The sequence below is a fragment of the Pagrus pagrus genome (genome assembly GCF_965226575.1).
Source record: "Pagrus pagrus genome assembly, chromosome: 18".
Taxonomy (NCBI): domain Eukaryota; kingdom Metazoa; phylum Chordata; class Actinopteri; order Spariformes; family Sparidae; genus Pagrus; species Pagrus pagrus.
In genome coordinates, this window is record NC_140202.1 from 16,390,399 (window position 1) to 16,416,845 (window position 26,447).

The 26,447-nt window shown below is 42.0% G+C and overlaps 3 protein-coding genes across 3 annotated transcripts; 1 reads left to right on the top strand and 2 right to left on the bottom strand.

Annotated features, from left to right (window-relative positions):
* Positions 1-334: 334 nt before the first annotated feature.
* On the bottom strand, positions 335-10,707 carry prox2 (prospero homeobox 2). Its single transcript, XM_084381160.1, has 5 exons — positions 10,668-10,707; positions 7,618-9,230; positions 5,311-5,412; positions 3,799-3,993; positions 335-1,172 (listed from the first exon to the last, which is right to left on the bottom strand). Exons 2-5 carry the CDS (start codon positions 9,166-9,168, stop codon positions 1,005-1,007), a joined length of 2,016 nt encoding a protein of 671 aa, XP_084237286.1. The 5' UTR covers positions 9,169-9,230; positions 10,668-10,707; the 3' UTR covers positions 335-1,004.
* A 1,056-nt stretch (positions 10,708-11,763) lies between these two features.
* dlst (dihydrolipoamide S-succinyltransferase) lies at positions 11,764-19,116 on the top strand. The gene is made up of 15 exons (XM_084381120.1): positions 11,764-11,900; positions 12,883-12,916; positions 13,010-13,049; positions 13,358-13,419; positions 13,518-13,592; positions 13,763-13,818; positions 14,153-14,261; positions 14,366-14,542; positions 14,695-14,780; positions 14,912-15,009; positions 16,449-16,579; positions 16,966-17,039; positions 17,144-17,227; positions 17,359-17,526; positions 18,430-19,116. Exons 1-15 carry the CDS (start codon positions 11,838-11,840, stop codon positions 18,562-18,564), a joined length of 1,392 nt encoding a protein of 463 aa, XP_084237246.1. The 5' UTR covers positions 11,764-11,837; the 3' UTR covers positions 18,565-19,116.
* A 569-nt stretch (positions 19,117-19,685) lies between these two features.
* Positions 19,686-26,121, bottom strand: rps6kl1 (ribosomal protein S6 kinase-like 1). Its single transcript, XM_084380607.1, has 12 exons — positions 26,035-26,121; positions 25,209-25,313; positions 24,888-25,061; positions 24,439-24,563; positions 23,726-23,818; positions 23,574-23,621; positions 22,997-23,129; positions 21,198-22,601; positions 21,014-21,103; positions 20,754-20,836; positions 20,228-20,323; positions 19,686-20,126 (listed from the first exon to the last, which is right to left on the bottom strand). The coding sequence occupies exons 3-12, from the start codon at positions 25,021-25,023 to the stop codon at positions 20,016-20,018; spliced, it is 2,319 nt and encodes a 772-aa protein (XP_084236733.1). The 5' UTR covers positions 25,024-25,061; positions 25,209-25,313; positions 26,035-26,121; the 3' UTR covers positions 19,686-20,015.
* Positions 26,122-26,447: the final 326 nt, after the last annotated feature.

Genomic DNA, 26,447 nt, shown 5'->3' on the forward strand with positions numbered 1-26,447 from the left:
ACTGATTTTTTTTTATGCCTAAACAAACTAAATAAACAAACTGACCTTAAAGGACAACATGATTTCATACTGTTTGACTTTGTTTATATGTGGCGGACCCTGCCACCCTTCTAACTCCAAACAGTGTTCTTGGGACCTTATTTTCCTCTGAGAACAGCTTGTTTATTCAGTTTGTATTACTACCTCAATAATACTGTAAATATAAAAATTAAGTTTGAATTTCTCCCCCAAAACTAAATACAGTAGTGCCCCTTTAATGTTGTGTCAAAGAAAACTATAACACACAAGTTTTATATTATAATTTAGTGCATCTTTAATTTCAATAATCATCCAGTACAATGTCTGTGAGGGAAATATCAGAAAATGATTGTACTTTACATGACCTTTATACATGATAATAAAACCCATGGCAGTCACTTGCATTATTTTCACGTGCACATTCTGTGAAGCTAATAGTTTACAACATAATTAAAGAACATTATGCGACATACAACAGCGGCGCATGTACATTTACACAACACACACGGCTATGAAATGAAAAGGAAATGAAAACAAAGTAATACTGACAGTAATTGTCAAAAAATCTCTTCCAGTTCAACTTCACCAGGCTACACTATCGTTTTATAATATCGAAAAAGCATGATTACACTGTAAACATTTTTACACACCTACAAACTCTGAATGTGTTGAGGCAGATTATATAAGTAAACACTAATAAACAGAATAAACCACAAGAGCTTTCATTTTCATCTGCTTTTTGAGAAAAGTAGCACATACAGCATTTTAGACTATAGATAAAATGGCGTGTGTATGTGTGTGTGTGTGTGTGTGTGTGTGTGTGTGTGTGCGTGTGTGTGTGTGTGCGTGTCTTTACAGATCTACAAAATGATTTATTATCCAACATCTACATTTCACCTCACTAAGATGCACTACAAGAAAAGATGAAATAATACTGTCAAGTGACTAACTTCAATGCCTTCACTGTAATAACTCTCCACTCCGGCCTATAAATAGGAAGACGTCTTGAACTCATCGGGGACGTCGCTGTCCAGTTTACAGATCACCTTGTATATGGCCTTCTTCCAAGAGGAGTCTGAATCTTTGGCTGCAGAGATGGCATTGTAAAACTCATGCAAGGTGATTTCAGCGACCTCCAGGAATCTGTCGGGAACCTGTAAAAGACGAGAAAAGCGGACAAGTGAAGTCAATCTAGGTAAATCCTTATTCTCATATTGAAAACGCTCTTCATGTAAAGCTGCGTTACAATCCGTCTTCAGTTTTCTCAAAGTCAAAAACATATGAAAGAAGACCTGTAGCGCAATTCTTCAAACACTCAAACTGATGAAAGGGAGCTTGTCTCTTTGTTCTCTGCACACATACAATGAATGCAATGCTGCAATCATTAACTTTCATTATAGAGGCCTCTTTGATTAGCTAGTCTTGTTTTCGTGAACCTAAACTAACCACCGGTGAGCTTTCTTCCCAGGGATTCTACCCAGCACTGTGAGGGCCTGTCAACGAACCATGATTATGGATCGCATCAAGAATATGGCCAGGAGCTGAAGATTAAAATGAAATGATAAAAGACTTGAGATGGTTAGATTCAGTTATAAATGACTGAATAAACGTGTGTAAGATCATAGCAACATGTTAAAGGAGACATATTATGCTTTTTCTTTTTCCTTTCCTTCAGTGTGTTATATAGGTTCTTGTACATGTAAAAGATCTTAAAAGGTTAAAAAGCCCAACGTCTGTGCCAATCGGAGCTCGTTTCTCCCACAGAAAAAACGCCTCGTCAGTAGTCTCCCTTTTAATTCAGTGACTTTGTGACATCACACTACATCCACATGTCAAACATTTGCATAATTTATACCTAGCGGCTAGTTTGTCATGTAAGAATTAATTTAGCACAGCTGCTTTGTTGTTGTTAGCGCTGCTTGCTCAGGTGTATGCGAGCTGACCAATCAGAGGAGACTGGATATTTAGGAGGGCGGGCCTTTAAAAGCCAGGAGCTAAAACAGAGCGTTTCAGACGGAGCCTGAAAATGAGCATAACTTGTCTCCTTTAACTTATTTTTTTCTCAAGCTATTAGTTTAGTTAGTTATTAAGTAATTATTTTCATATATATTTAATAATATTTAATAATATATGTATTATTTAAAGAAAGTTACAGTTCATTTTCATATAGTGTAAAACAAAAATAAATACTTTTCATTAATACAAATGCAGCTTTCATCCCAAGTACATTCCATGTTATTACTTTAAAGTGTAAATACCATCCTTTGGATTCTGGTAATTTCAAAATAAACATGAATTGTGTTGTATTTATATGTTGAAACCAATCAGGGTATTTTCAACACCAATATAAAATAAGTGAAATAAAACCACTTCAATACTTTTTTTTATCTGTGTCTGCTGCATCTGTGTGTGTCTCCTTCAAAATGACCCCTTATAGTGTGTGACCCTTTAAATTAGGACCCATGACAAACATGAGCTCCATCTAATAAAACTTCATTTGAATTGAACTGAATGATTGGAATGGTAGAATAAGGCACTTGTGATTAAACTGGAAGAGTTGGTAGGATTAAGGTTAAAAATGGGGTAGGAGTCTGGGAGTGACCCGTAGCTAACGTAGGATCCATAAAAAAAAAGTCTAGAAGCAAGGGGCGCTGGGAGAAAACCGCCCTGCAGCCCTTGTTTCCCATCCACTGACTGGTTAGCACAACAGTTGTTGGCATAAGTTATTTTTCTTTCCCCTCATCTCCTGACACAAAAGCATCCCTGGGAAAGGAATGTCTTGGTCCCAAGGTAAAGAAAACGGTCCCGTCCCTTTCCCACCGAACGGCCTTCTCCCTCGGAATCCACAGCGTCTTTCTCAGCATTCCGCATCAGTAGCAATCTCGGCCTCGCTCAGGCGTACTGGTCCTCTAATCCTGAGTTGTTTTAGTGGGATTTTGCGGCTTCCTCTTCCCACAGTTTGATAAAGCATCACTCTGGAGTTTAGATAATGGCTGTAAAGGCTGGCCAGCCACAGGTGCGGTGTGACACAACAGGTCAGCACACGGACATACGTGATCGCTGACAGGAGGACATGCTTCAGCAGGTTAGTAACTGCTGTGACGAATGCGTCGACTTCAGTGCTTTAAAGGAGTAGTTCGACATTTTGGGAGTTATGCTTACTCTGAGAAGATTGATACCACTCTCACAACTGTCCGTTAAATAGCCTATGAAGCTACGGCCAGCAGCTAAGATTCTTATTTAACATACTGACAGGAGAGTGGTATCAATCTTTGTCTATCTTGCCACCAGAAAGCAAAATGTCAAACTACTCCTTTAAAGCACTGGCATTGACACATTAGTCAGGGCAGTTACTAACCTGCTGTCAGCATGTAGCTTTGTGCTAAGCTAACTGGCTGCTGGCTGTAGCTTCCTATTTATCCTACAAACTCACTCTCTCTTTCCCTTTAGTTTAGTTTCTATTTAGTTTTCTTTTTTTCCCATAATATGACATTTTTGCTTTAAGATAGAGTCTAACTATATAACCAATTTATGTAGCGACAAAATAAAAAAATTAATATGAATTTCAGGTGGTCTACATTTTGGAGCAGGGATGAAGAAAAGAACTGAAAATATCTTTTTCCAATTTAACAAAAATGACTCATGCGTCCCACGGTGCATGAACATCACGAGACCCGTTCGACTTCTGACAAAACCTCATAAGCAAAAAAAAAATCAACTAGAATGATCTCGATGCAAACCACAACACAAAAGAATGAATGACTAACGGATGACACTTACGTGGAAGTCGTTGGCTTTGTTGTAGTGCATGTTCAGTGCCCGGAACAGCTCTGAGTCCCTGCTAACTGTAATGTCTTTGACATCGCTGATGCTGTCAACGATGGCCTGGCGGGCGAACTTCTCCATCTGGATGTAGTAGAACTCCCTGAAGTTACTGAACCACTTGATCAGCTGGGAGGTGATGCAGCGGTTGAACTGGGAATGGAGAGAAAACGTCACTTAATACCATTCATAATTTTATCGCAGGGGATTAACGGGGCCATCCTGCAGCCGCCTGTGATGACAGCAAATGAAAGCAGAGATCATCCTTTTCAGGATAAATGGAATATGTAATTTCAGAATTTAATTTCAGACTTCAATTAAAGCATAAAGAAATTTAAGAAAATTAACCTTCATGCTTTTCAATTAAAAACCAAACCCTTTTCATAATTGACTCAAAACCTGTATTTGGTACCTGTAGGGCAAAAATGCCACCAAATGGTCTGTCACTCTACGAGACATTAATTGCTCTGATCCTTTCCCACCAATGTCCGGGGTGAAAAAACATCTGTCAGGCCTCTGTATTTCTAAACTCAGTCTTGACATTAGTCTTGTTATTCTATCTCCTCATCCAGAAAGACAGAAAAAAATGCCTAAGGGCTGGGCAGGCATCAAAGACGCTTCTTCTCTCTGGTGTGGTGGGTGAGAAAGCGGCAGCATAAGGACAGAAGGAAGCTTCCCTCTCATTGACTCGGGCTGATAGGATGGAATCAGACACTGGGATTAGGTGCTCTTTTGTTCAGTGCCACTTCCCACCACGGGATTGTAAGCAAGGAGGAGACGTTCGCAGGGCTGCAGCAACAGCATCCTCCCCCCTGACCCCGGGGGTCAGAGCAGATTGAGGGGCAGGGGCCCGCACTGGCTCGGAGATCCATGGGACGTGGTGGAAGGAGAGGAGATAGGAGAGGGGATGGGAGAGAAACTCAAGAGGAGAAAAGTAGGAGGTTTGAGTGTGAGCTTGTGCTAGAATTAGGAATAATATACTCTTCCTAAAATGAAGGAAGTTAGGACAAATAGGATGCATGAGAAGAGATAACATGAGATGAGGAGACAAGAGAGAAGATAAAAAAAAGAGGAGACAGAAGAGGAGGCATGACGTGAGACCAAGGCCAAAAAACACAGGATGTTGTGTTTAGGGCCAGCTCACCGCCGCCTGGTTGCAGCCGCACAAGTCTCTAATACCAACTCTCTGTTGACACTCAATAGTAATGCCTTGCCTACAGAGTCCTTTGTCACTCCATTTGCTGACTGGAGTGGCTTTTTTTTAAAGAGAGAATGCCCCTGTATCTCCCTCTGCCCCCAGGACATACTAGCAGCTCAGTGGCTTTGTTATTTAAACCCTCTGCGTTTTTGTTTCTCTCCTCCGACACACTGCTGAATTTTTTCCGTCCCAAACACACACTGACAAGTCGATAAACGCAGGACAAACAATCCTAAAAAGCACCGTTTGTTTTATACGTAAAAAACACGCACCTTGACATCGGGGAAGAAGGTTTTCAGCACGTTGGAGCTGGGGTAGCGGGTGTAGAAGAACATTAGCTTCGCCTTCTTCAGATGGCTCGGGGTGAGGCCCTCCTGGATGTTCACATTTACGTTAAGGCAGTAACGCTGACAATTAAACACAACACACATCATACAGTCGTGTGCAAAGTGATAGCAGACCAGAGTATTGTGTTGCCTCAATCTTCGGCTAAATTGAATTTCCCTAAAGAACAGCTCGGCATTAACCAGGGAGTCAATAATGACCCTAACATGTGCTTATTGGCAAAACAGAATTACGAATTAGATTAGGGATTTTTAATTAGAGAGCGAAGCACTTCATGCCTGGCAGTTAAGACAGCTTGTTTGGAAATGTTTTGAAAAGGGAGCTGACTTGATTTAAAGACGACATATGTCGCCGTATTATTATTTTCCTCCGGCAAAAATGGGAAATTTGGTCAAAATGTTACAAAGAAACTACAAAATTATAGATAATATATATTTTAAAAATAATTCAAATGGTGTGAAATATGTTCCACATATATCACAACATATATTTCCTCCATTGCACACATGAATAAATTCAATACCTTCTCAGGTTTTCCCCCTATGGCAATGAAGACGCTCAGGAGCGCTTCCTCTGTAGTCCACCACCACGCCTTAGGTCATAATATTTCCTTATCTGGTCACCACACCATACATTTTATTAGGGAACCCTACCTTTGAAATAAGGAAGTTGGGATGAAAGATTTATGTGGTATTGTTCAAAGAGAAGCAGAGCTCTTTGCACTGTAAAGATAAAGCGAATCCTGAGAGGCACCACATAATATTTCTCTGTAATGCCTCGCGACGAGGGAATCAACAAAATTGAATATTTCTGTGAGTCATTTAGGATTTTTTCCTGGATTATTTACGTCGCAATGAGCAATAGTAAAGAAATGATTTATTTCGGTTAAATTAGGCATTAAATAATGATGAAATGTAGATATTACTCCAATCATAATCCACATAATTAAAATAAAACAAATGTTACTCTAGTTTCCAAAAAATGAGCACGTTTTTCCCTGAGTAGAAAACTTGAAGGTGCACTACGTAGTTTTGGAGAAGAAATTTTAATCAGAAGAGAAAGATCTTCCATGACTGATTTTTTTTATGCCGGACCAAACTAAATAAACCATATGTCTTCGTTTTCATGACTGAATAAACAAACTGATCTTAAAGGACAACACAATTTCATACTGTCTTACTTTGTTTATATGTGGCGGACCCTGCCACCTTTCTAGCTTCAAACAGTTTTCTGGAGACCTTATTTTCCTCTGAGAACAGCTTGTTTATTCAGTTAAGGGAAAAATAAATATTTCTGAGTTTATTTTATTTCCTCAGTAATATTGTAAATTATAAAATTCAAAAGTTTGAATTTCCCCCCTGCTCCTTTAAGAGTCCCTATGAGGCCAGAAATACTGTTATCTTGCACTCTATTTCATTCATGTACATTCTGAAAAAGGTATCCAACAACAAATGCTCAAGACAAGAGCTCAAGTGTTGTGGTTGGCAGGCACTTTTGATTTCCAGCAGCACTCAGATGTGACCTTTTAGATGCACCCCTATCACTCTGATGATGGAGAAATAGATCCTGCACCTTTTCAAGTCTGAAAAAACGACGCTTCCTGAAACAGAAACCGATGCTTTCTCTGCCTTTGAAAAATTGGCTTTTGTTCCTGGCAATTCTTATCAAAGCCTTGTATTCCTTTTTATTTGTCTTTTTCTAAACTTAAAGTCATTACTCGGCTCAGATTAAAGAAGACGCTGTAATTTTCCATGGGGTTAGCGAGATCAAAGACAAAATTCTCCTTGAAGTTTGTTACTGGAACTGCCCATGCTGCAATGAAGCTCAACCAGCCATTGTTCAGATGGAGGAGCTGAGATATAGAGAATTTGTATAAAATAAAAGGATAAATACAGTATATATAAGCTATCATAAAACAAACCCTGCTTTAACGGAGATAGTAGGGAATAGTATGACGTGATATCAAGGTTTTCAATTTATTTTATTTATATATTTTTTGAGTCTTGAGTAAATACATTTATAACAAAATGTAGTTGCTGTGTTAGCGCTGTTTTGTATTTTTAACCACAGTTATTTTTACCGCACTTTCACTTTCAACCTACATCTGTAAAAAAAAAAACAACAACTCTATTTTATATATTTTTTCTCACCATTATCAAACAATATACTTCTTTACCCTGCTTTAAGAGGATGTAAAAAAAAAAACACAGCTAATTTTTCTGTTTTGAAGTAAAGGATATGTTGAGGGACATGTAGGGGTTTCGTTCAGCCATGCTCTGCAGCTCACCACACTCGATCTTGACGTGAGGGAGACACAGATTGTCGACTGTCACTGCCCCCAAGGCGGAGGGACGAGCGTGGTGGCCAAGGTGGCTGGATGTCACCTTGGACCTCATGGCAATGGCGTCCCAGGGCAGGTCCACTGAGTCTGGGGAGGTGCGGTCCATTGATGGGGGCATGCAGGGGAGGCCCCCAAAGTTGGAATGGGGCCCGTACTTTAGCAGATGCTCTAGGATCTGGCTGTCATGCAGAGGGGTGCTGTAGCTGAACTGAAATGGTGCCTGGTGCACAGGATAGGGCCTCTTCACTGTCGGGGTGACAGAGCTCAGAGGGGTCACTGCCGGCTTGCGGACCACAAGTGACAGCGCCTCTGTCTGGTCCTGTGGGCTCTGAGCCTCGGAGCTTTCATAGTACTCCAAAGAGCGGGGTTTCACCGAGGCCTCCTCAGCCTGGGGCTGTTCCTGGGTGGAGCCGGCCTGCTGGCTCTTCCTGTCAACACCCACGCTGATCTGTATCTCTGGCGATGAGCACATGCGCTGCTGAGGGGACAGGTCCAGCCCTGTGGCGGACACCTTCTTGAACACCCTGTCCACACAGTCATTCACAGCCCTGGAGAGCTCCTGCTTCAAGGTTTCTTGAAGGTTCTGACTCTCTCTTTGGTGCACCAGATAACCAACCACTTTCATTCGGTCCTTACACTCTGCAGTCACTCTGCTGTTCTTCCTTTCAAAGTCGTCATCAGTGCTGTTGTAGTGTGATGCTATGCTTTCTCCCAGGGTGTCATGATCAACTTTTGTCTCGTCTCTGTCGTGTTCAGGGTCTTCCTGGTTGTAAACTTGAAGGAACTTTTCCTGGAGCTGACGCAGGAGCCTCTGCATGCTGTGGAGCTGCTCTTTCAGCTTGTGACACTCCTCATCCTTGGTGTTGCAGTTGTCGCTATTGCTGCTGCCAGGTCGTCTGCTCACCGGTCCTCCAACACTGTGTTCCTGATGCTGAGGCAGCCTCTGCTTACGTTTGTTCTCCCTGTACGCCTCTCGGGCCTCTCTGGTGTCTCTGGCGTCTGTGTCGGACCTCTCACTGTCTCCATGCTGCCTGCTGTTGGGAGAGCCCGCCATGACCCTGATAATGTTCTCCACTCTGGCCCTCTTAGCCTGCAGGTGGTCAGTCATGGAATGCTCCCCCTCCGGGCTGCCTCCCGTGGAAACGTGAGCACTGGGAGAGGCGGCTTCCACCGTGCTGTCCTTTGAGGAGACGCTGCTCTGGTCCTCCTGGCCGGAGTCAGCGGCAGTGGAGCTGGAAAGGTAGAAATGGCTTTCTTCGAGTGCCCTCTTGTTGTGGATTGTCTTGCGGAGGAGCTGAGAGATGATGGATCCATTGGAGTACGAGGCCAGAGGCTCGTCGTACATGTTTCGGCGGAAGCAAGGCAGCATGACATCAGGTTTGTCGTCCTCGAGGCAGCCTTCACTGGAGCTGTGCATGCTCTGGTCTGGATGACTGAGGTTCATCCTCACTGAGAAAACTGGTGAGGGCTTCACACGTTGCAGAATCAGAGTATTGTTAAATGAATCTGAAATAATAGAAAAATGGAAAACAGGTAAGATAATAAATAATGAAAAACACATTTAAAACAATCACATTTATAGCCATTTATTGCTTTTAAATGCTATTGTTTCTTTGCCTGTTGATTTAAATAAACAGTTATGACAATACCATGTAATGTCTCTTTATGCTTTTTTGAGTAAATATAAAGTGTATCAAATTGTAATGGGAAAATAATCAAATCAATATAATAGACACAACTGCAGGTTTCATTTTGCTTATAGAATTTGAAATTACACTTTAAATTTTAAAATTACTATAATAGAAAATCAAAGAAGTCTGCAGTATTTGAAGATCCTCTGTCATGTGAAAATAGACCCTTCATCTTTAAGCAATAAACGGGAGCGCAGTCTTTTGTATCATTTCATCTCAGGATTGTAATAACGGTTAACACAAAGGCTAAAAAGAACAATTGCGATACATCCATGAAAGATGAATTTCAGCTTATGAAAGCCACAGAGCGTGCACGCACAAGAAACGGCTCTGTGAATACATTATTTACCAGAGAAAATATCATGAAAACCTCTTTATTTTTCATGGGTTTTTTTGTCTCAAGGAATGATCAAGAGACGATCCTCACTTCTTAAAATAAAAAGCTCAAAAGCCTTGTTCTGCTTTATTCCCTTTAAGTGCATTTTAAAATATTGTGCTGTAACGCTCACACAATGGGCTGCAAGTGCATAAAGGGTGGACTTGAAAAGAACAGATTTATCTTTCTACATTAGATAATAATTCTGTATCAGGCAGTTTCACTTACATTTCTATTGCTGACTTTTACTACCGATAAACACTCTCAAAAAGACTGAACTGCTTTAGGAGCATATGCAGAAACACTCACTTGTGCCATAAAGCAAAGTTTGAGATGATTTAATTCTGTAATTTTTGGACAGCATGAGTAATTTGAATGTTTCCTTCACTCTTTACAGTTTGTACATTTCCTGCAATATAACAGACTCTGGAGCTGTTTGTGGATAAATGGTTATATTAGCTGAAACTCACTGCCTGAGGGAGAAGCATGCAATTAACAGCTGAAATTATATTAGAAAATGTAAAAACTATTTATTATTGAAAGTAGAACAGGTGGAGTTTGAATCCAAAACAATAAGCTATACATTACAACAATAAGCCAACCAAATATACTTGAAAACAGTCACCTAACAGTCCATACACACCGAGCAAATACTCAAAAAACTCACCAAACATGTGATTAGAGTTGGCGGCTGAACTGTAAAAGCCTGCGTGAGAGTGTCAGAAACTACCCACGAGTTTCAAAGCCCTCTCGAGAAAAACCACTAAAGTGAAGTGATGAGGTTTGAGAAGTTGCAGGCGTGCACTTTGTCACACTCCGACAGGGCTGCAGTGTAACCGCGGCGGCGCACAGACACACACAGTGATGGGACCTTACCTGTTGCGCTGGGGACGCGGTGCCGAGCTGCTGGCCTGCGCAGTCAGACTGTGAGTCGGACAGCAGCTGTGCGTGAGAGGGAGTGGAAGGGTGCATCAAAAGGAGCCGGGGCGTGGCCATGTGGAAAGCAGTGAGGTGGTTGCACATCACCCACATAATGTCAAGAGGAGGAAAGTATGTGCAAGGTGATGGAGTGATAGTCTTCTTCACTGAGGTTGGGACTGAGTCACAAAGACTGATGTGGTCTGAGGCTGTTTGGAAATATGCACTAATAATCTTGTCCTAATAATTATTTATTACTGGAAAACAAGATCTCAGCACATGGGCTACACAAAGGATGTAGGCCCACATAAGTTGATATAGGCTACTCTGTTGCTATTTCTAAATCAATCAGTTGCTTTGTCTCCAAAACATAAACAGAATAAAACATGAAGCACACATAAACACAAAGAGTTGAGTTGAAAAAGTTAAATTATGAATAAAAAAGTAATTATCCTCTGTGTGAAATAGCCCACTATTAACAAACATGAGCTTTTTCAGTTGAAAAAGTTAATTCAAGCCTATTTGTTGCTATTCTGCTCTCTTCTATGTGTTTACATTGGTACCTGTAGACTTGATCTTTTTGCATCTCTATTCTAGGGCTGGGTGACATGGCCTTAAAAAAATATTAACACAATGAGAGCTTTGATGAACAATCATTAAAAATGTGCATATAATGACCAGGTGGGTGAGAAGTATTAGAACAAGTAGAACAGTCTGGTAAGTTTAAAAAATGACATTACTTTGCTGTAGCCTCTAAAACCAGGGAAACACTTATGATTTATCCAATAATATCCAAAATCTGAACCATATATAGTCTCATATTAGGATTACAATATAATATTTTTATATTAACAGCTTCTGTTTTTACGTTGTTACTTCATGTTGTCTGTAAAGGTGGTTATAGCAGCACCGTATTTACACTTTATTAATACATTATTTCCATGACTGTTTGTCTCAGTGGTCAGTGGATAGCACAGAGGGGGTCAGAGGGGACCACATCGAGGACTCCCCCTGGCCCCCCCTCCGCTCGGAGCACTTGGTTTGTCCCACACCACTTCCTCGGTTCTTGCAGCTTGTCGGTGTGACAGAGTTTCCCTTCCGCTGGCAGGCTGCTGTCACACAGCCACCATGTTATCCCATTCCCGGTGTCTCACCAGGAATTTTGGCCGTTCCCTCTCTGCCATCCGTCAGGTAGGCAACAAGCGACTAAACTGTTGTCCTGCCTCCCGCGACAGGACTCGTCGCTGTCTTTGGAGGCGCAGCTTCAGTCAGCTCGGCTATAATACAGTTAGCATTAGCATTAGCCAGCTCGCTGCTGTAGGCCACGGTCAGGCCGTAACATTGCAAACCAAGGACAGTATGACACTTTCCTTCACAAGTCATTGCTGCAGGTTGTGGTAAAGTTAAATGCGGTGCCCTCTGTCATAGGTTGGTCTCTGGTTTTGGCATGAATGTTAAAGGTGTTTGACCTTAGCAGAAAGTATCTGGTCCGTGTTCATGTACAGTTAACGCAAACTTATCCAATAATGTTTATGTAGCTAGCAAGCACATGCTAGCCACACTAAGCTAACTGTATGGGTAGGTTAGCAAGCCGAGTTTAGCTGTCACTCTGAGGTCATATCGTAGTTGTTGCTCACTTAATACAAGTATTGAATAAATGTTTTATCTCGTTTTTTAGAGTGTAACTTGGTGTAGCTGTATAAGAGGCTAGGTCAGCAAAGTCAGATGTCAAACACAGTCAGAGATAACCCAGTGTCTTAATTAGCAGCTTGTTAGTAAGATTAGCTGCAGATCATTAGAAGCTTTAATGCAGCTTTTAAATCAGCAGCTCACATGAAACTATCTAGCATGCATTTGCTGGTTCAGGTCTCCACACAAGCCACCTGTTTGAGGATCATTTTATTGATCATGTCAAAGGTCATCCTCTAGCGGGTAAGCAGTGACCTTTGACCGACAGCTCTGACTTCTCTCCCTGTTGTTGACTCCATTGCCATTTATGTACAGTTACAACTGTTATTGACTACCACAGTCAGACAATCCATATTTAACTTAAATATTAACTCATGTGCACATATTTTCCCATTAATGCTTGTGACTGTTTTTTATTCAGCGCAGTCCTTGACACTTAAAAAGTTGCAGATACTTTGTAATGATTGACTCTACCTTTTCACAGGGGAATAATGTGTTGGCTCGTCGGGCCACAGGAGGTATGTGTGCTGACTGTTCAAGCTTGAAGTTTTAAAGTTAGTACCGCTGCAGGAACTTACTAACACATTGCCCTTGTCCTCGTTTTCCTACAGCCCTCTCAGTCAACCACTCTATTACTTTCAACAACAATGTGTAAGTACACTCACTCATAAAGACACCAAACTATTTGAAGAATAGTACACTGATACTGTAGATCTGCAGAGCGTGTTGTTGATTTTCTGACATGGGCAGTCTTCAGCCGATCAGTTGTTAAGGATCATAACTTTGCCACCAATCCACTGTCATTAAGCTATTTTACAATTATCAGCATCTCTGTCTGTTACTTCAAATGATATTATGCAAAACCTGCATCATATTATTCTGCAATCTTGAATGGTATGATCATTTTCCAAGGATTTTTACTACTTGTCTGATTTTATTTTGTCTTTTGTTTTCTTCAGAAAATCTGATCCCCGGTCCAGCGTCTTCCAGATCCAGTACTTCAGGACGTCTGTAGCCTACAGTATGTCTTTAATTTCTACAGTTATCCAAATATGAAGCACAGCCACTGATGTGTAGAGTGAAGAAATGCATTTCCTTTCACTTGTCTTCGTTCTCCAGGAAATGAAGTCGTCACAGTTAAGACCCCTGCGTTCGCAGAATCTGTCACAGAGGGGGACGTGAGGTGGGAGAAAGGTGACTCCACTTATTAATGAACATGAACACATCACAGCAGGTTTAGGGCCTTTTGTACAGAACATGCTTATGTTAGTTGCTTCTGATACAGTCACCAGCCAAATCACAACCAAGCCAAACAAACGGAGGTCAATTTGTGCTCAGATGCTAAAGCATTTTTCTCCTTCCAGCTGTTGGAGACACCGTCGCAGAGGATGAGGTGGTGTGCGAAATTGAGACTGATAAGGTAAAACTATTCCTTATCGTCAATCGCTGGTAATTGAAAAGAAAATAATTGGGGCATTTTTCCCCCAGAAAAAAAGCATCCTACTTACATTTTAAAAAATTTAATTTTTTTTGTGTGAATATTTTTTTTTTTCAATAATTGTTTATAAAACCGTAACAAATACATTGAGCTTGATGATAGTTAAGTTTACACCTAGATAAATGAATGCATTCATTAGTTCAGCTCCAGCCAACGCACAACTTATATGCCACTTTGAAAATATCTGAACTTTTTACATTTCTGTTTCATACTTGTGATTATTTAGACATTTTTTTGTTCTTTTCTTTGCTATTAGACTTCAGTGCAAGTTCCCTCTCCTGCTGCTGGAGTGATTGAGGAGCTTTTGGTTCCTGATGGAGGGAAGGTCGAGGGAGGAACTCCGCTCTTTAAGCTTCGAAAAGGAGGTCTTTAATATTTTTATTTCAATAAAATAATAAATAAATACAATTATCAAGATTATACTCTAAAGTCAGTTTATTCCTAACTGTTCACCTCTCTGTCTTTTTAGCTGGTGCTCCAAAAGCTGCAGAAGCTCCAAAGGCTGAGGCCCCGGCCGCTGCAGCCCCCCCACCACCTTCTGCTGCACCTCCTCCACCTCCTCCTCCCGCCTCAGCCGTGGGCCCCATTCCCACTACTATGCCCCCTGTGCCACCTGTGCCAGCACATGCTATGGACACCAAACCAGGTTAGTTGTAATGAGACAGACGGTCAGTGTCATGTGAGAACTGTTTTGCTTGACATCTGTGCTCTTGACCTCCGGCTTACATGATTAATCATTATTCGGCTTTCACCAGTTCCGCTAAACTGATGGGAAACTGCGTCTTTGTCTTTTTATAGTTTCGGCCATCAAGCCCACTGCTGCTCCAGCCGCACCAGCGGCCCCAGCAGAGGGTGGAGCTAAAGGTGCCAGGACAGAGAGCAGGGTAAAGTGTAAAAATCCCTAATCTCTAAATAATATTGATGACTTTCGGATTGGTTTATTGGTCCTGTAGAGTAGTGTCAGAGTTTGGGACTGTTAACCGAGTCTAATAATTCTTGTTTTTTCCCCATATAGGTTAAGATGAACCGCATGAGACTGAGAATTGCCCAGAGACTGAAGGAAGCCCAAAACACCTGCGCTATGTTGACTACGTTTAATGAGGTCGACATGAGGTAGGAAATTCTAGGTTAGCTGACCTACATTATTAAGCCCTCAATGCTATTTTAGATGATAAATGTGAACTGTGCTCTGCTACATTAACACTTCTAAATAGAAGCCATTGAATGGAAAAAGACAGACCGACCTAGAGTGTAGGAAACAAAATCTGTGCAAACATTTAGAAACATGTATGTAAGTGTGTATTTGTATTTAGTAGGGATACAGTATACTTACTGAATGCCTGTTGTGTTAAAAGCCTAAACAACATTTGCACAAATGGTTATAGATTGGAATCTGCCCAATAGGAAAAGCTTTTTGAAACTCGATATCCTCTTAAACACTGGAATGTAAATATTTGGTCGTAATGCCATCTAAAACGAAGATAAGAATTGTTAAAACAGGTTTTATTAATTTACAAGGAAATGTTATTGTCTGCACTTGCCCCCTGTGCTGAAGAGGACACTTTGAGGATTTCTTTTCCCCGCAAATGTGTGGTGTCAGCTTTCGGCTATTCAGGGTTTTCTATGTATCCTAATTGGATTGACATTGACGGTCTGGAGGAAGACTTCCCAGGCTAGGGCTCATCTGGAGCCGAAGGAGCTAGTCAGAGCAGGAGGCTGGAGCATCTGTAGGGGCCCACAGAGACCTGCGCTCTGAGTGGAAGAGCTGCCTCAACCGATATGGGCTTTTATGACAGCCCAATAAGATTTACAGGCTCTAGAAAGTGAAGATTTTTATCGCTTCTTCTCTCCTTTCTCGGAGAGTCTGTGTCTTGGGAGGGGCTAATTATGTTAGTGTAGAAACCCTAGAGCTCCAACAGGGTTAGAGACAGGAAAACAAACAATTAAAATGAGAGATACAAGAGAAAAATGAGCAATGGTGAAACGATTAGCAGCCCAATTTCAATAGCTTTAATTCACCATGATCTGTAACAGCATTCTTTTTATAACCGTAAAAAGGCATAGTTTGTTTTTCCTTTAAAATCACGTTAGGTTTGTATCTTTCATAACATGGTTACATTATTGGATCATCTTATTTTATCTAATTAATACCAGTTTTTTAATGATCATTTATACATTTCTGGTCTGTTCATTGTACAAACAGCGACAAAGCAGTAACCAACTTTAACATCTGTCAAGTACATTGAAAATTATTTTTATACAACATTACATTATTGGCCTGTTCACTGATTCAAAGTATGACACATCATGAACATAAAATAATGGGTTTTTGCATTAAAATTCAATCTCTGATGATTATAACAAGCACCTCTCTATTCTTCATATTTGTATGAATGTGTATTCAAATTCCCAAATCTTGCTACTCGTTAGGCCACAGATTTCCTTTTCTTTTTTCATGACTCCCATCAAATCGAGTATGTCTTAGGTTTCAGTCCTGCTTGTTGCCTTAATGCCAAATTGTTAATTAATTCCTTTTCTCTATTTCCCTGCAGCAACATCTCAGAGTTGAGGAAGTCTTACAAAGATGCCTTCCTGAAAAAGCATAACATGAAGTTGGGTTTCATGTCTGCATTTGTGAAGGCTGCTGCCTACGCTCTGGCTGACCAACCTGTTGTCAATGCCGGTATAGATATAATTTATGAAGAGAAACTTCACTTTGTGGTCTCAGTTTGACTCTGCCTTTTGCATGTGTGGTTTCAAGTCATAGCAAGTGTGTCTGCTGAAGAAAACGATTTAGGTTTCACGATATTTACTGCCAAACCTCGAAACCAACACAGCTTATTTATTGCCTTTGAACCACCCTGACCCATTTAAACAGACCACAATGAAGCAGGGGTGGTCTGTAGTGCTGCCCTTTTAAAAAAAAAAAAACTAAAACAGTCTGTTGGTTTCACCTTATAACAGAAAATAGCACAAATACCTCTACTCTTAGTAGTGTAATGAAGATTAATAGTTTCTGTATACATATTTTTTCCGTGTAAAATCTTAATGCTTTCTCTTTATTTTCAGTAATTGATGACACAACCAAAGAGATTGTGTACAGGGACTACGTCGACATCAGTGTGGCTGTGGCCACGCCAAAGGTTAGAGAAGTGCATTATATTGTAACGCCATGTCTAAGTGCTTTAAAGCCCACTCGTCTCTAATGTGCAGGGCAGAAAATTCAGTAATATGACTTCTCTCACAGGGTCTGGTGGTTCCTGTAATTCGAAGTGTGGAGGGAATGAATTTTGCCGATATTGAGAAGGCCATCAGTTTGTTGGGAGAAAAGGTAATATTTTTCATATAGTGACACATTTTAAGCATTATGTAGTGTTGTTATGTTATGATTGTTGTTCAAGGTTGTGGTCTTGCTATTTTCTTATGATGTGATTGATAGTTAATGTTGATGTGTGTCTGTAGGCCCGTAAGAATGAGCTGGCTGTTGAGGACATGGACGGCGGGACCTTCACCATCAGCAACGGTGGCGTGTTTGGGTCCATGTTCGGCACACCGATAATCAATCCACCACAGTCTGCTATTTTAGGCATGCATGGCATCTTTGACAGGCCTGTTGCAGTCGGTGGCAAGGTTTGTTACGTCATCGTTAAACATGCAAATACATGATTGTGTACAAAAATAAGAAGAAACATTTAGCAATAGAATGGTCACATCTAATTGAATAATATCTTCAGGAGATCAAAGAATAATTGATAAAGTTGTTGTTGACGACAAAAATATTAGCGATTAGATGTCAAGGATGCCCACAGTAGATGCTTACTAGATCACAGACCCCCAATTTTTGACGATTTTGTCTTGAGGATTTCCCTCTGGATAATTGTTTTTTATTTTAAAGTTTGAAGATTAAAAAAAATAAGTCTGGGATCACTATGAATTAAAAATCAAGTAAAAACGCCATCCCTTTTGTCGCTCAAACCTCCCAAAAAATTTGATAAAAATCCTAATACTCCGTTCTCCCTACAGTCCATTCAAGGGCCCCTGTTGGTCCCCAGACTCCAGTTTTAAAAACCCAGTGGACTCAAATCACAAAATGCACTAAGAAAATAAAAGTAAATAAAATAAGAGTGGGGCTTGGTTCAGAAAATCTCGATCGTACTTTATCCTTCTGTTCGCCAGTTATTAAGTGTTCACTGGTGTGACTATTTCTAATCTTCCATTTATTGACTCCGTCGTTAATGATCCACACCCAGTGACAGTCAGCAGTTTTCTATAACTTGTTTGACACTAGTTCTTTTTCTTGGTAACAATCCTGTGTCCACGAGAAAATATTCTTAATATGCTTGTTGAGCACATCACAAGGAGATGTACACTTGGCCTGTATTTTCCAAGCTGACAAGTGTAAAACTGAATAATTTAAAACAAATGTAGCATGAAAATATGGTGTACAGATGTTTGATATACTTATATGAAATCAAGTTAATATTTTACCATCATTGCATTTGAATTTGGACTAAGCAATTTTCTCTTGTTCAGGTGGAGATCCGTCCCATGATGTACGTTGCCCTGACGTACGACCATCGCTTGATCGATGGAAGAGAGGCCGTCACTTTCCTGCGCAAGATCAAGTCGGTTGTGGAGGACCCCAGGGTGCTGCTCCTTGACATGTGAACCCTCCTGAACTCCAGGCCCAACCAAACAAACCACCCTACACAAACCGTGGCTGTACTCACCTGATGAACATTACCGTAACTGCAGTTGATGTATTTTGTTGTATTGGTTAACTAGGGGAAAAAAGGATTTTTTGGGAACAGTTGGGTTGTGTGATGGACGTTTGTAAGGCTGGGAGTGGTAAAAGATTTGGTTCTGTTGTGGATAAATGTTAGGGTCTGGGGTTTCTGTGGTGCTGGTCTTTAGATCAAAACAGGATATTACTCATGTGGGCCATACGTCATTTTCTACATACAACTGAAACATTTTCAACCTATTGCGAGATGAATTGCAAATATAGATAAACTGAATAGTATCATTTTATTATTTTGGTTGAGAGAAGAACAATGAGCACATATTGGGCCAGAAACCAAGAAACACTATTCTAAAATGTCCAAAGTAAAGAAGACCTCTGAATTTATGCCATCTGTTTCACAAAAAGCTCAATATGCTGTGTAAGAAAGACTATTTAAGAAAAAGAAAGTTTTAAAGAATAAAAGCTGCATTACCCGACTGTGGTTTTTTGGTTGTGTTTTTTTTTTTTTTTTTGGTGCTTTCATATTGACAGTCTAGGTCACTAGACCCAGCCTGAAAGATATTTCATCCAGATATAATGCATTGATAGGTCACAGATTTAAATAAAACCAACAATACAGTAAGTTAGTAGTCTAAGTCTCATCTGCTTATCATGCAGTACACCTGAATGTGAGCATTTGCAATGTTTCTCCCTCCATTTATTGTGGTATTTTCTTTAACTCGTCACCTGTCTGTATGCAAGTACATTGTGGAATATTGGCTGACAATGAACTACCATTAAAAATGTATTTCTACCCTATGGATTTCCACCTTTGGGTTTCATGCTAATGAGCCTTATGACTCAGTTTGTCATGACAACATCTGATTCAGGTGGGATGTACTTAATGCTACTGTAGGTGTAGAAGATTTGAAATAATTGCAGGTGTGAGGTTCATATCCCCTAACTTTACATCTACAGTGATAAACTGTAAATAGTCTCAGACATCTTTGGAGCCATACATACAGCCTGTTGATCAATTATAACACAGACAAAGGCCTCAACAGTGCCAGAGATAGAGAAGAATTAACAATTTATTGCCTAATATGCTTGTTTTTCTACAATATTTGTCTGTCCAAACATCTTTTGTTGTCAGAAGTCGAAATAATATATATAATAATTATAATATACATTGTGTCATGTTTTGAAGGGACACTGTTCATCGGTTTTGTCATTTTCAGTTTTTATTGTGAGATTTTTCTTTGGGAAGCACAAAATGCAAAGGGAAACCAGGATCTGGTGCTGCATCCGTTCTGGCCACACGAGGACGCTCAGATTCAGGTTCAGCTTCACTTCCCATGCAGCACAGAGAGATGAGGGGCGCAGCAGCTGCAACCTGCTAGCAGCTCAGAGCTTTCCAGGAGACGCTGCTGAAGAAGGGATGACACTTGATGTCACTCACTCCTCCACCTCCAGAGCCCAGGCGATAGCCAGCATCAAACTGAAGCAACTGTGGAGCAGCATTAAGGAGAGTGGAGATACTGTAAGATGAAATGACATCAAACTTTATAGTTTTTTACCGATGTGGGTGTTTCAAGCCTTAAATCTGACCTCAGTGAGCAGAGACGCAGCTGCGGTGCTCAGGTGGTCGGGGATGAGCAGCTGGGTGTGGGAGTGGATTCCTGCTGGATGGAGCTGCCACAGTGGCTGGAGGCACAGTGAACAGAGCGAGTGAGAAACAGTGAACCAATGACCAAGTTGTAGACTAGAGCTGCAACGATTTATCGGTTAACTGATTAGTTGTCAACTATTAAATTAACTCAACTATTTTGATAAATGATTAACTTGTTTGAGTTAGTTTACATGCAAAAAAGTCAGTATTCTGATTCAGCTTCTTAAATGTGAATATTTCCAGGATTCTTTGCTCCTCTATGACAGTAAACTGAATATCTTTGGGCATCTCGGCCTTTTGGAAACGCTGACTGACATTATACACAATCTTAATAGACCAAACAACTGATCAATAAATCGAAAAAATATTCAATAGATTGATCACCAGTGAAATAAATTGTTAGTTGCAGGCCTATTGCAGAATTTACTCTGTGAGACTGAACGTGCCTCCTGTGCCTGGGCTTACCATTCCAGTTAGGAGTTCAAACAACAAGGCCCCAAGACTCCACCAATCACACGCCTCTGTAGCCCTGGACACGCCCCCAATTTCTAAAACATACAATGAGGTGAGTTAAGTTGCAATCATACACAATATTTATTCCCATACAATGTGCAGTCCTTGGCTTCATATTCAGAATAAGGTGGACCAGCTGAATCTTGCCACTAGGTGGCAGGTTACACCCAGGAACATCTCCTGGTTTAGGTAACAGTGAAGCACGTTTGTACCTGGAGCACAGTACATCTGTTCCATGGCTCTGGAGCAAATCTCTGACTGAACTTCACTCCACTGGCCGAAAAATGTCAAACACACCTTTCCTGTAAAAAAAACAAACATTAAAACATCCGATCAAGAAACAAAAGTACTGCGGTTTTCCACGTGCCGTCTTTTACAGGTATTTGATGAACTCACCGTTGCTGGTGAGCAGAACGTTTCTAGGGTTGAGGTCTCGACACAGGATGCCTTGCTGATGCAGACTCTCCAGGGCCAGCAGGATCTGAGCACCCCACACACGCACCTCTGCCTCGGGAAGCCCCCAGAAGGTCTGCATGGTCTTATCTGTCGGGGAGGACTTGACAGGGATCCGAGGCAGGTGGCACCAGCCGTCCACCTCTATGATCTCGTCTTCCCCCTGCCCCACAGATCCTTCTGATTTAACGACAGCATCCGTGTCCTCCCTCTTCCTGTGAGGTGGGGCTCCAGAGGAGAACCAGCTCACAAAAGATTTTGCGGGTGCCACCTTCTCTCGAGGACTCAGTTCGCAGGCCTCCTCTACGCCGTCTCTTGCCAGGGCGACCCCTGAAAATGTCCCCTGTTTCGCTGCAATACTGTGGCAGAGGGAAGCAGAGGAAGGCCAGGAGGTTTCTGAGGTGGTCCTTGTGTCAGTGTATTCAGAAAATACAGCTCTGTCTGTGCTCCTGATGACTACCATCCCATTTCTTTCCTCTGTGTCTGGACTACTTTTGTCCTGCTTTGAGTCTGTGACCATGTCTGCAGCAGAGGTGCCGCTCAAAACAGATCCTTGGTGAGAGCCACTGGTATCCCAGGATGCCCTGCCACGGATCTGGGTTTGGCAATGGAGAGGAAGATGCAAAATGGCAGGGGACGAACTCAAACCATTATTTTCACTGTTTGGTGATCCTGCTTTTAGAAATGAGGTCTGACTTGTATGAGGTTCCCTTTGTCCGAGCGTGCTATGTGAAAGACTGTCAGTCACTGCATAGGGGTTTATTTTCTCACAGTTTTGTGCTCGATCGGCAGCTTTCCAAGCCTCTTCGAACTCAGAGCTGCACTCCGTCAGTCCCAACCCGGCTTTCTGTTCTGTATGGATCTCTGACATGACATTGAGAGCCAGATTGACACGGGCACAAGAGAGAGGAAGAGCAGGCTGTTCCTGAGTTTCACTGGAGTGCAAACACAAACTGGGAGCTGGTGGGTGGATGCGGGTGTTGAGCTGTGTCCTCGTCGAGCCAGAATGCAGAGTTAGCCGATCGAGCTTGGTATAAAATGATGCGGCGGAGCGTGTGTTCTGGAGACAGCCCGTCTCCTCGATGTAGGAGTGAGTCCCGCAGCTCTCCAGTCGCTGCTGAGTCTCGTCCCAGGAGGTGGGGAAGTCCGTATCTGGGCTCTCATCGGTCAACTTCTGTGGAATCACTCCTGTGCTCCCTCGGCTGTTGTGCTGGTAGTCTGTGCTGATTGTGGGTGAGGTGTAGCTGGTCTTCATCTTGACGTTGTGCTGGCCAGAAGTGAGACATTCTGGGTGTTCCTTGGCCTTCTCGTTTCTCAGCTTGTGCAGCTTGGAGAAGAGCCTCCCACCTAAGACAGCAGGGGAAGAAACACCAGTGTCACTCAATTTAATTAACTCCAAAAAGTGCCCAAGTAAACATTTGTTAGCAAATAGAAATTCTGATACTTGTGACTAATTAAAAGCACATACGTATATCCAAGTTCTCCTTATCGGTTATGGCCCAAAATTCCTTGTTTCAGTAGTTAACAACACAAAAAATAGCCAAAAAAAACCCTTTTCTACTTAAAAAACTATGCAGATATGAATGTAATTGAACTACTGGCAAGCTAATGCTAAACGTACTTGAGCTTCTAGTTCAAATTATCCCAGCATTCAAGCTTCCCACCCTGAGCACGGCATCAGAGGAAAATGGCCACTGTGTTAATGTGGTCAGCTGAGAACAGAGCAGCTGTTGACAGCTCACCTTTGACATGCTCAAGATGCAGATACACGGCATCCTCGCTGACGTAATATCTTAGTAGCTTAACCATGTATGGCACCCCCTGAGGAATGATGGTTGGCTGGTCCCTGCTCTCCCAGCTCGACTTCACCAGACTCTGCAAGAACACATAACGACTGATCTCATTAGGGTGAGGGATAGAGAAAATGGACATGTTTTTGTGTGTCTAAATCAGTCATGGTTAAAATAAACACCAGCTACTGCTTGGGTTGCCCCTGTAGAGATCAGTGCCTGTCCATGACATTCTCCCTCTGGCCACTGAAATTTGAGGTGCAGTGTCTTGCGCTGGCTAAAAGGGTGAGAGCTTTCAGGCAGATCAATGCTGGATGATACTCAGGGAGACAGGATGGAGAGAGCTCCCATCGACTGGCCTGCCACACAATACAAGGACTAGCTGGCTGCCAGATGGCAACCCCCAAATCATTTCTGCTGTCAGTGGATAGTTGTTGCTGTCTTTATAATAATAAATAGCAATGCCCATAGCTCTCCGTTTACTCTGGACTGCACCTCTGTATGATGTCAAAGAAAACTGAATACTCACCTTAACAACAAATGTCTCCTTATTGACCATACTTTGTACAATCAGGACCTTTGGAATGAAAAATAAACATCTTCAGGCTTCCATAGCAAAGCAGATACAACAAGCAGCGTCAATACACAAAGCCAACGCTGGCACTGAAACGCTCAGCTTACCTTATCAGTCACTCCAACCACCTTACACATCTCCAGGTCCTCCACAGGCGAACTCAAGTGTCTGATTGGACGGAATCTCAGACTGCTGTAACCCTGGTGGTGAAAGCCAGAGACAGGATATCAGCGACGGCGACAATGCAACACATGGCAAGCAAGAAATGCGTTTGTCCCACAATATCTGAGATGAATGAGGCTGCACAGCCCAGTCCCCAGAATAAAATGTTGGCACTGTATGTTTCTGCAAACCATGTATACCTTAAATTTGCACATTTCACATCACATCAAATCAACATTTCTACAGCATGCGTCATATCGTGTTCAGATAACAGATATATATATGAGCTGGCTTTCATGTCCGAAGGAGTAGGGGATGTGGTGGCGTGACGAGCGAGATGTTTCAACATTTGTAAGCGTGAAACCACCGGATATATTAAACAACACGGGACAATTTGAACAAGACAGTGAGATCATTTCTAGTCGTGCTTGTTCTGATGAACATAGAGAAACGTTAAGTTGCAACGTAAAGAAGTGAGAGACCAGAGTTCAGGACTTCATTTCAATAACTGTAAGCGCAAAACCACGCTGCCATTGGAGAGACCATGGTTTGAAACAGAAATTCAACAATTGTAAGCGTCAAACCATCAGGAAAGAGACATCAGGACATTTTCCTTGAGCTTGTCATCATTTGCTATAGCAAAGGCTGATCGTCTTACCCCTAAATGAGAGCTTCCCTTCCCGAGGTTATCCTGCAGATGTGTGATGAAGATCTCTTCAGCTCTCTTAAGATACTGGGTTGTCTTCCTCTTCACTGCCTCCCGACGCTCCTTGTTTGGGTCCACTGTAAAACAGTTAAACACCAATAAAATGAGAAAAATGCTGTAGCTGTGTGAACAGAATAACTCAGATAAAACTCTGTCCTGACTAAACCTTGGTCTTTATCTAGTGTAAGAATTGGTAACACACAGATGTTTTTTGACACTGGGGGAAAATGACTTGCCAGTAAAGGGATCTGTCTTTAACCTTTGCTTTGTGGCTTCCTGTTTTTATTCTGGTCCTCGTGTTCCTATCACATGTCTTGCGCAAACACGCCCTTTGAAATTCCCCATTCGCTGTGTCACAGATCCATTAATACTTGTGTGAAAGACCTTAAATGACAACTTACACTGAACCCCATTCAGGAGCAGGTCCACGCCATTCTTATAGTAACTGAAAGCTGCCTCATAGTCCTCATTGACCTCGCTGTCCAGGGCCATGCGGATCTGCTTGGCCGCCTCCACCAGGTAATCTCTCTTCGCCATCGCTGCCTTGTTTGGGACCCGTCAAGGACCAGATGGGCCTGAGAACAGCGTAACATGTTAGATTTATCAACTGTGGATTCGGCTGCGCATGGCAGACTGTCGAGGTGTGAACAAGCTTCATAAATTTAGAAACAGAAAGTGAATCTGAATCATAACTGCAGCTCTTCGGCTTTTTAAAGACTCACCTTTGCTCCCTGGTGTCTCTAATAGCAGGACACATCTCTATATGTTGCCACTGAGCTCGGTGCGTGTCTGCCCCCGGTGACTCCACGGCTCAGGAGCATGATCATCTGAGCGAGCAGGATGAACAAAGAGTTAAACTCCTGACCAGGACAGGAAGTGAGTACAAGCTACTGCCTACTATTTCTGATGAATGGAAAGAAGGAGAGTTGCAAAAATGACAGGGGGGTGACTCAGAGCGCTGAGGCACGCTGTCGTGTGTCTCAGGTAAATTAAGAAGCCGGTAATCCCTACAGGATGGTGGAAAGCTAAAGATGACACTGGAGTAGGTGACAACACCCACATCTTACTATATTCTCCTACACAAAAAAAAGCATCTATGTGTGCTACACTGCAGAACAACCCACACACTTATTCAAATCACATGCAATGGATTATTTCCCAGGGGCAAATACATTTTTTTTTGCTGACAAGAATTTTTAAAATCCCTATTATCATGCAATTAATCTTTGTCACATTATACAAATGCATTACCAGCCACACAATGAATGCTAATGTTCACTGGAAAACCTCCCACTGATGTGAAATCTCGTTTATTTTCGGCTAAAGACAGAAACACAAACATCACACCCCATCCTTGCTACAGTCATGGAGGCGACATCCTCTAAGGAGTGTTATGAAACACACAAAGCCATCCTCAGTCTCCCCCATCTCCATCCTCCATCATCTCCCCAACATGCACTCATATTTCCAATGAGCCAGTAATCATGGTAAAAAACACGAACATGAAGCATATAACACAGGCGGTACGTGCGCAAATACACAGTGTACCTGATGTGAGGCGAGCATGCCCTGGACCCTCCGCCCCAGCAGCAGCAGCATCAGCAGCAGCAGCAGTCCGTGTCACCAGCAGCCTGAGCACTCATCCCAGCAGGAGAAAGGGGGAGGAGGAGAGAGCTCAGGCGAGGCTGCTGATTGGCCGAGCATGATGTCACTCCAGGGTACCATTTCACGCGAGGCTCCTACTTCCCCCCCCTCTCATCCTTAAAGGGACAGTACTGTTTTTGTGTGCACTGACTGAAGGCCATTTTCAACCCTGACTTCTGCTTCCAAAATGGATTGATTTTTTATTTTATTTTATTTTATTAGTGTCAGCTATCGACAAATCCCACGTGAACTATGCTCAGTTTACAAAAGGATTATGAATTATAGTATATCTTTGATGTGACCCATCCACTGTGAAC

What these genes read in the sequence shown, in the direction of transcription:
- dlst (XM_084381120.1), top strand. Translation starts at nt 11,838, where the DNA reads ATGTTATCCCATTCCCGGTGTCTCACCAGGAATTTTGGCCGTTCCCTC. An exon ending in GGACGTGAGGTGGGAGAAAG is followed by an intron (nt 13,593 to 13,762) that starts GTGACTCCACTT and finishes TTCTCCTTCCAG; the next exon opens with CTGTTGGAGACACCGTCGCA. An exon ending in TGCTATGGACACCAAACCAG is followed by an intron (nt 14,543 to 14,694) that starts GTTAGTTGTAAT and finishes GTCTTTTTATAG; the next exon opens with TTTCGGCCATCAAGCCCACT.
- rps6kl1 (XM_084380607.1), bottom strand. Translation starts at nt 25,023, where the DNA reads ATGGCGAAGAGAGATTACCTGGTGGAGGCGGCCAAGCAGATCCGCATG. An exon ending in AGGGAAGCTCTCATTTAGGG is followed by an intron (nt 23,819 to 24,438) that starts GTAAGACGATCA and finishes TTTCACCACCAG; the next exon opens with GGTTACAGCAGTCTGAGATT. An exon ending in CTGCGTCTCTGCTCACTGAG is followed by an intron (nt 20,127 to 20,227) that starts GTCAGATTTAAG and finishes GCTGCTCCACAG; the next exon opens with TTGCTTCAGTTTGATGCTGG.
- prox2 (XM_084381160.1), bottom strand. Translation starts at nt 9,168, where the DNA reads ATGAACCTCAGTCATCCAGACCAGAGCATGCACAGCTCCAGTGAAGGC. An exon ending in ACATGTCCCTCAACATATCC is followed by an intron (nt 5,413 to 7,617) that starts TTTACTTCAAAA and finishes GTGAACATCCAG; the next exon opens with GAGGGCCTCACCCCGAGCCA. An exon ending in CCTTCTTCCCCGATGTCAAG is followed by an intron (nt 3,994 to 5,310) that starts GTGCGTGTTTTT and finishes CTCCATTCCCAG; the next exon opens with TTCAACCGCTGCATCACCTC.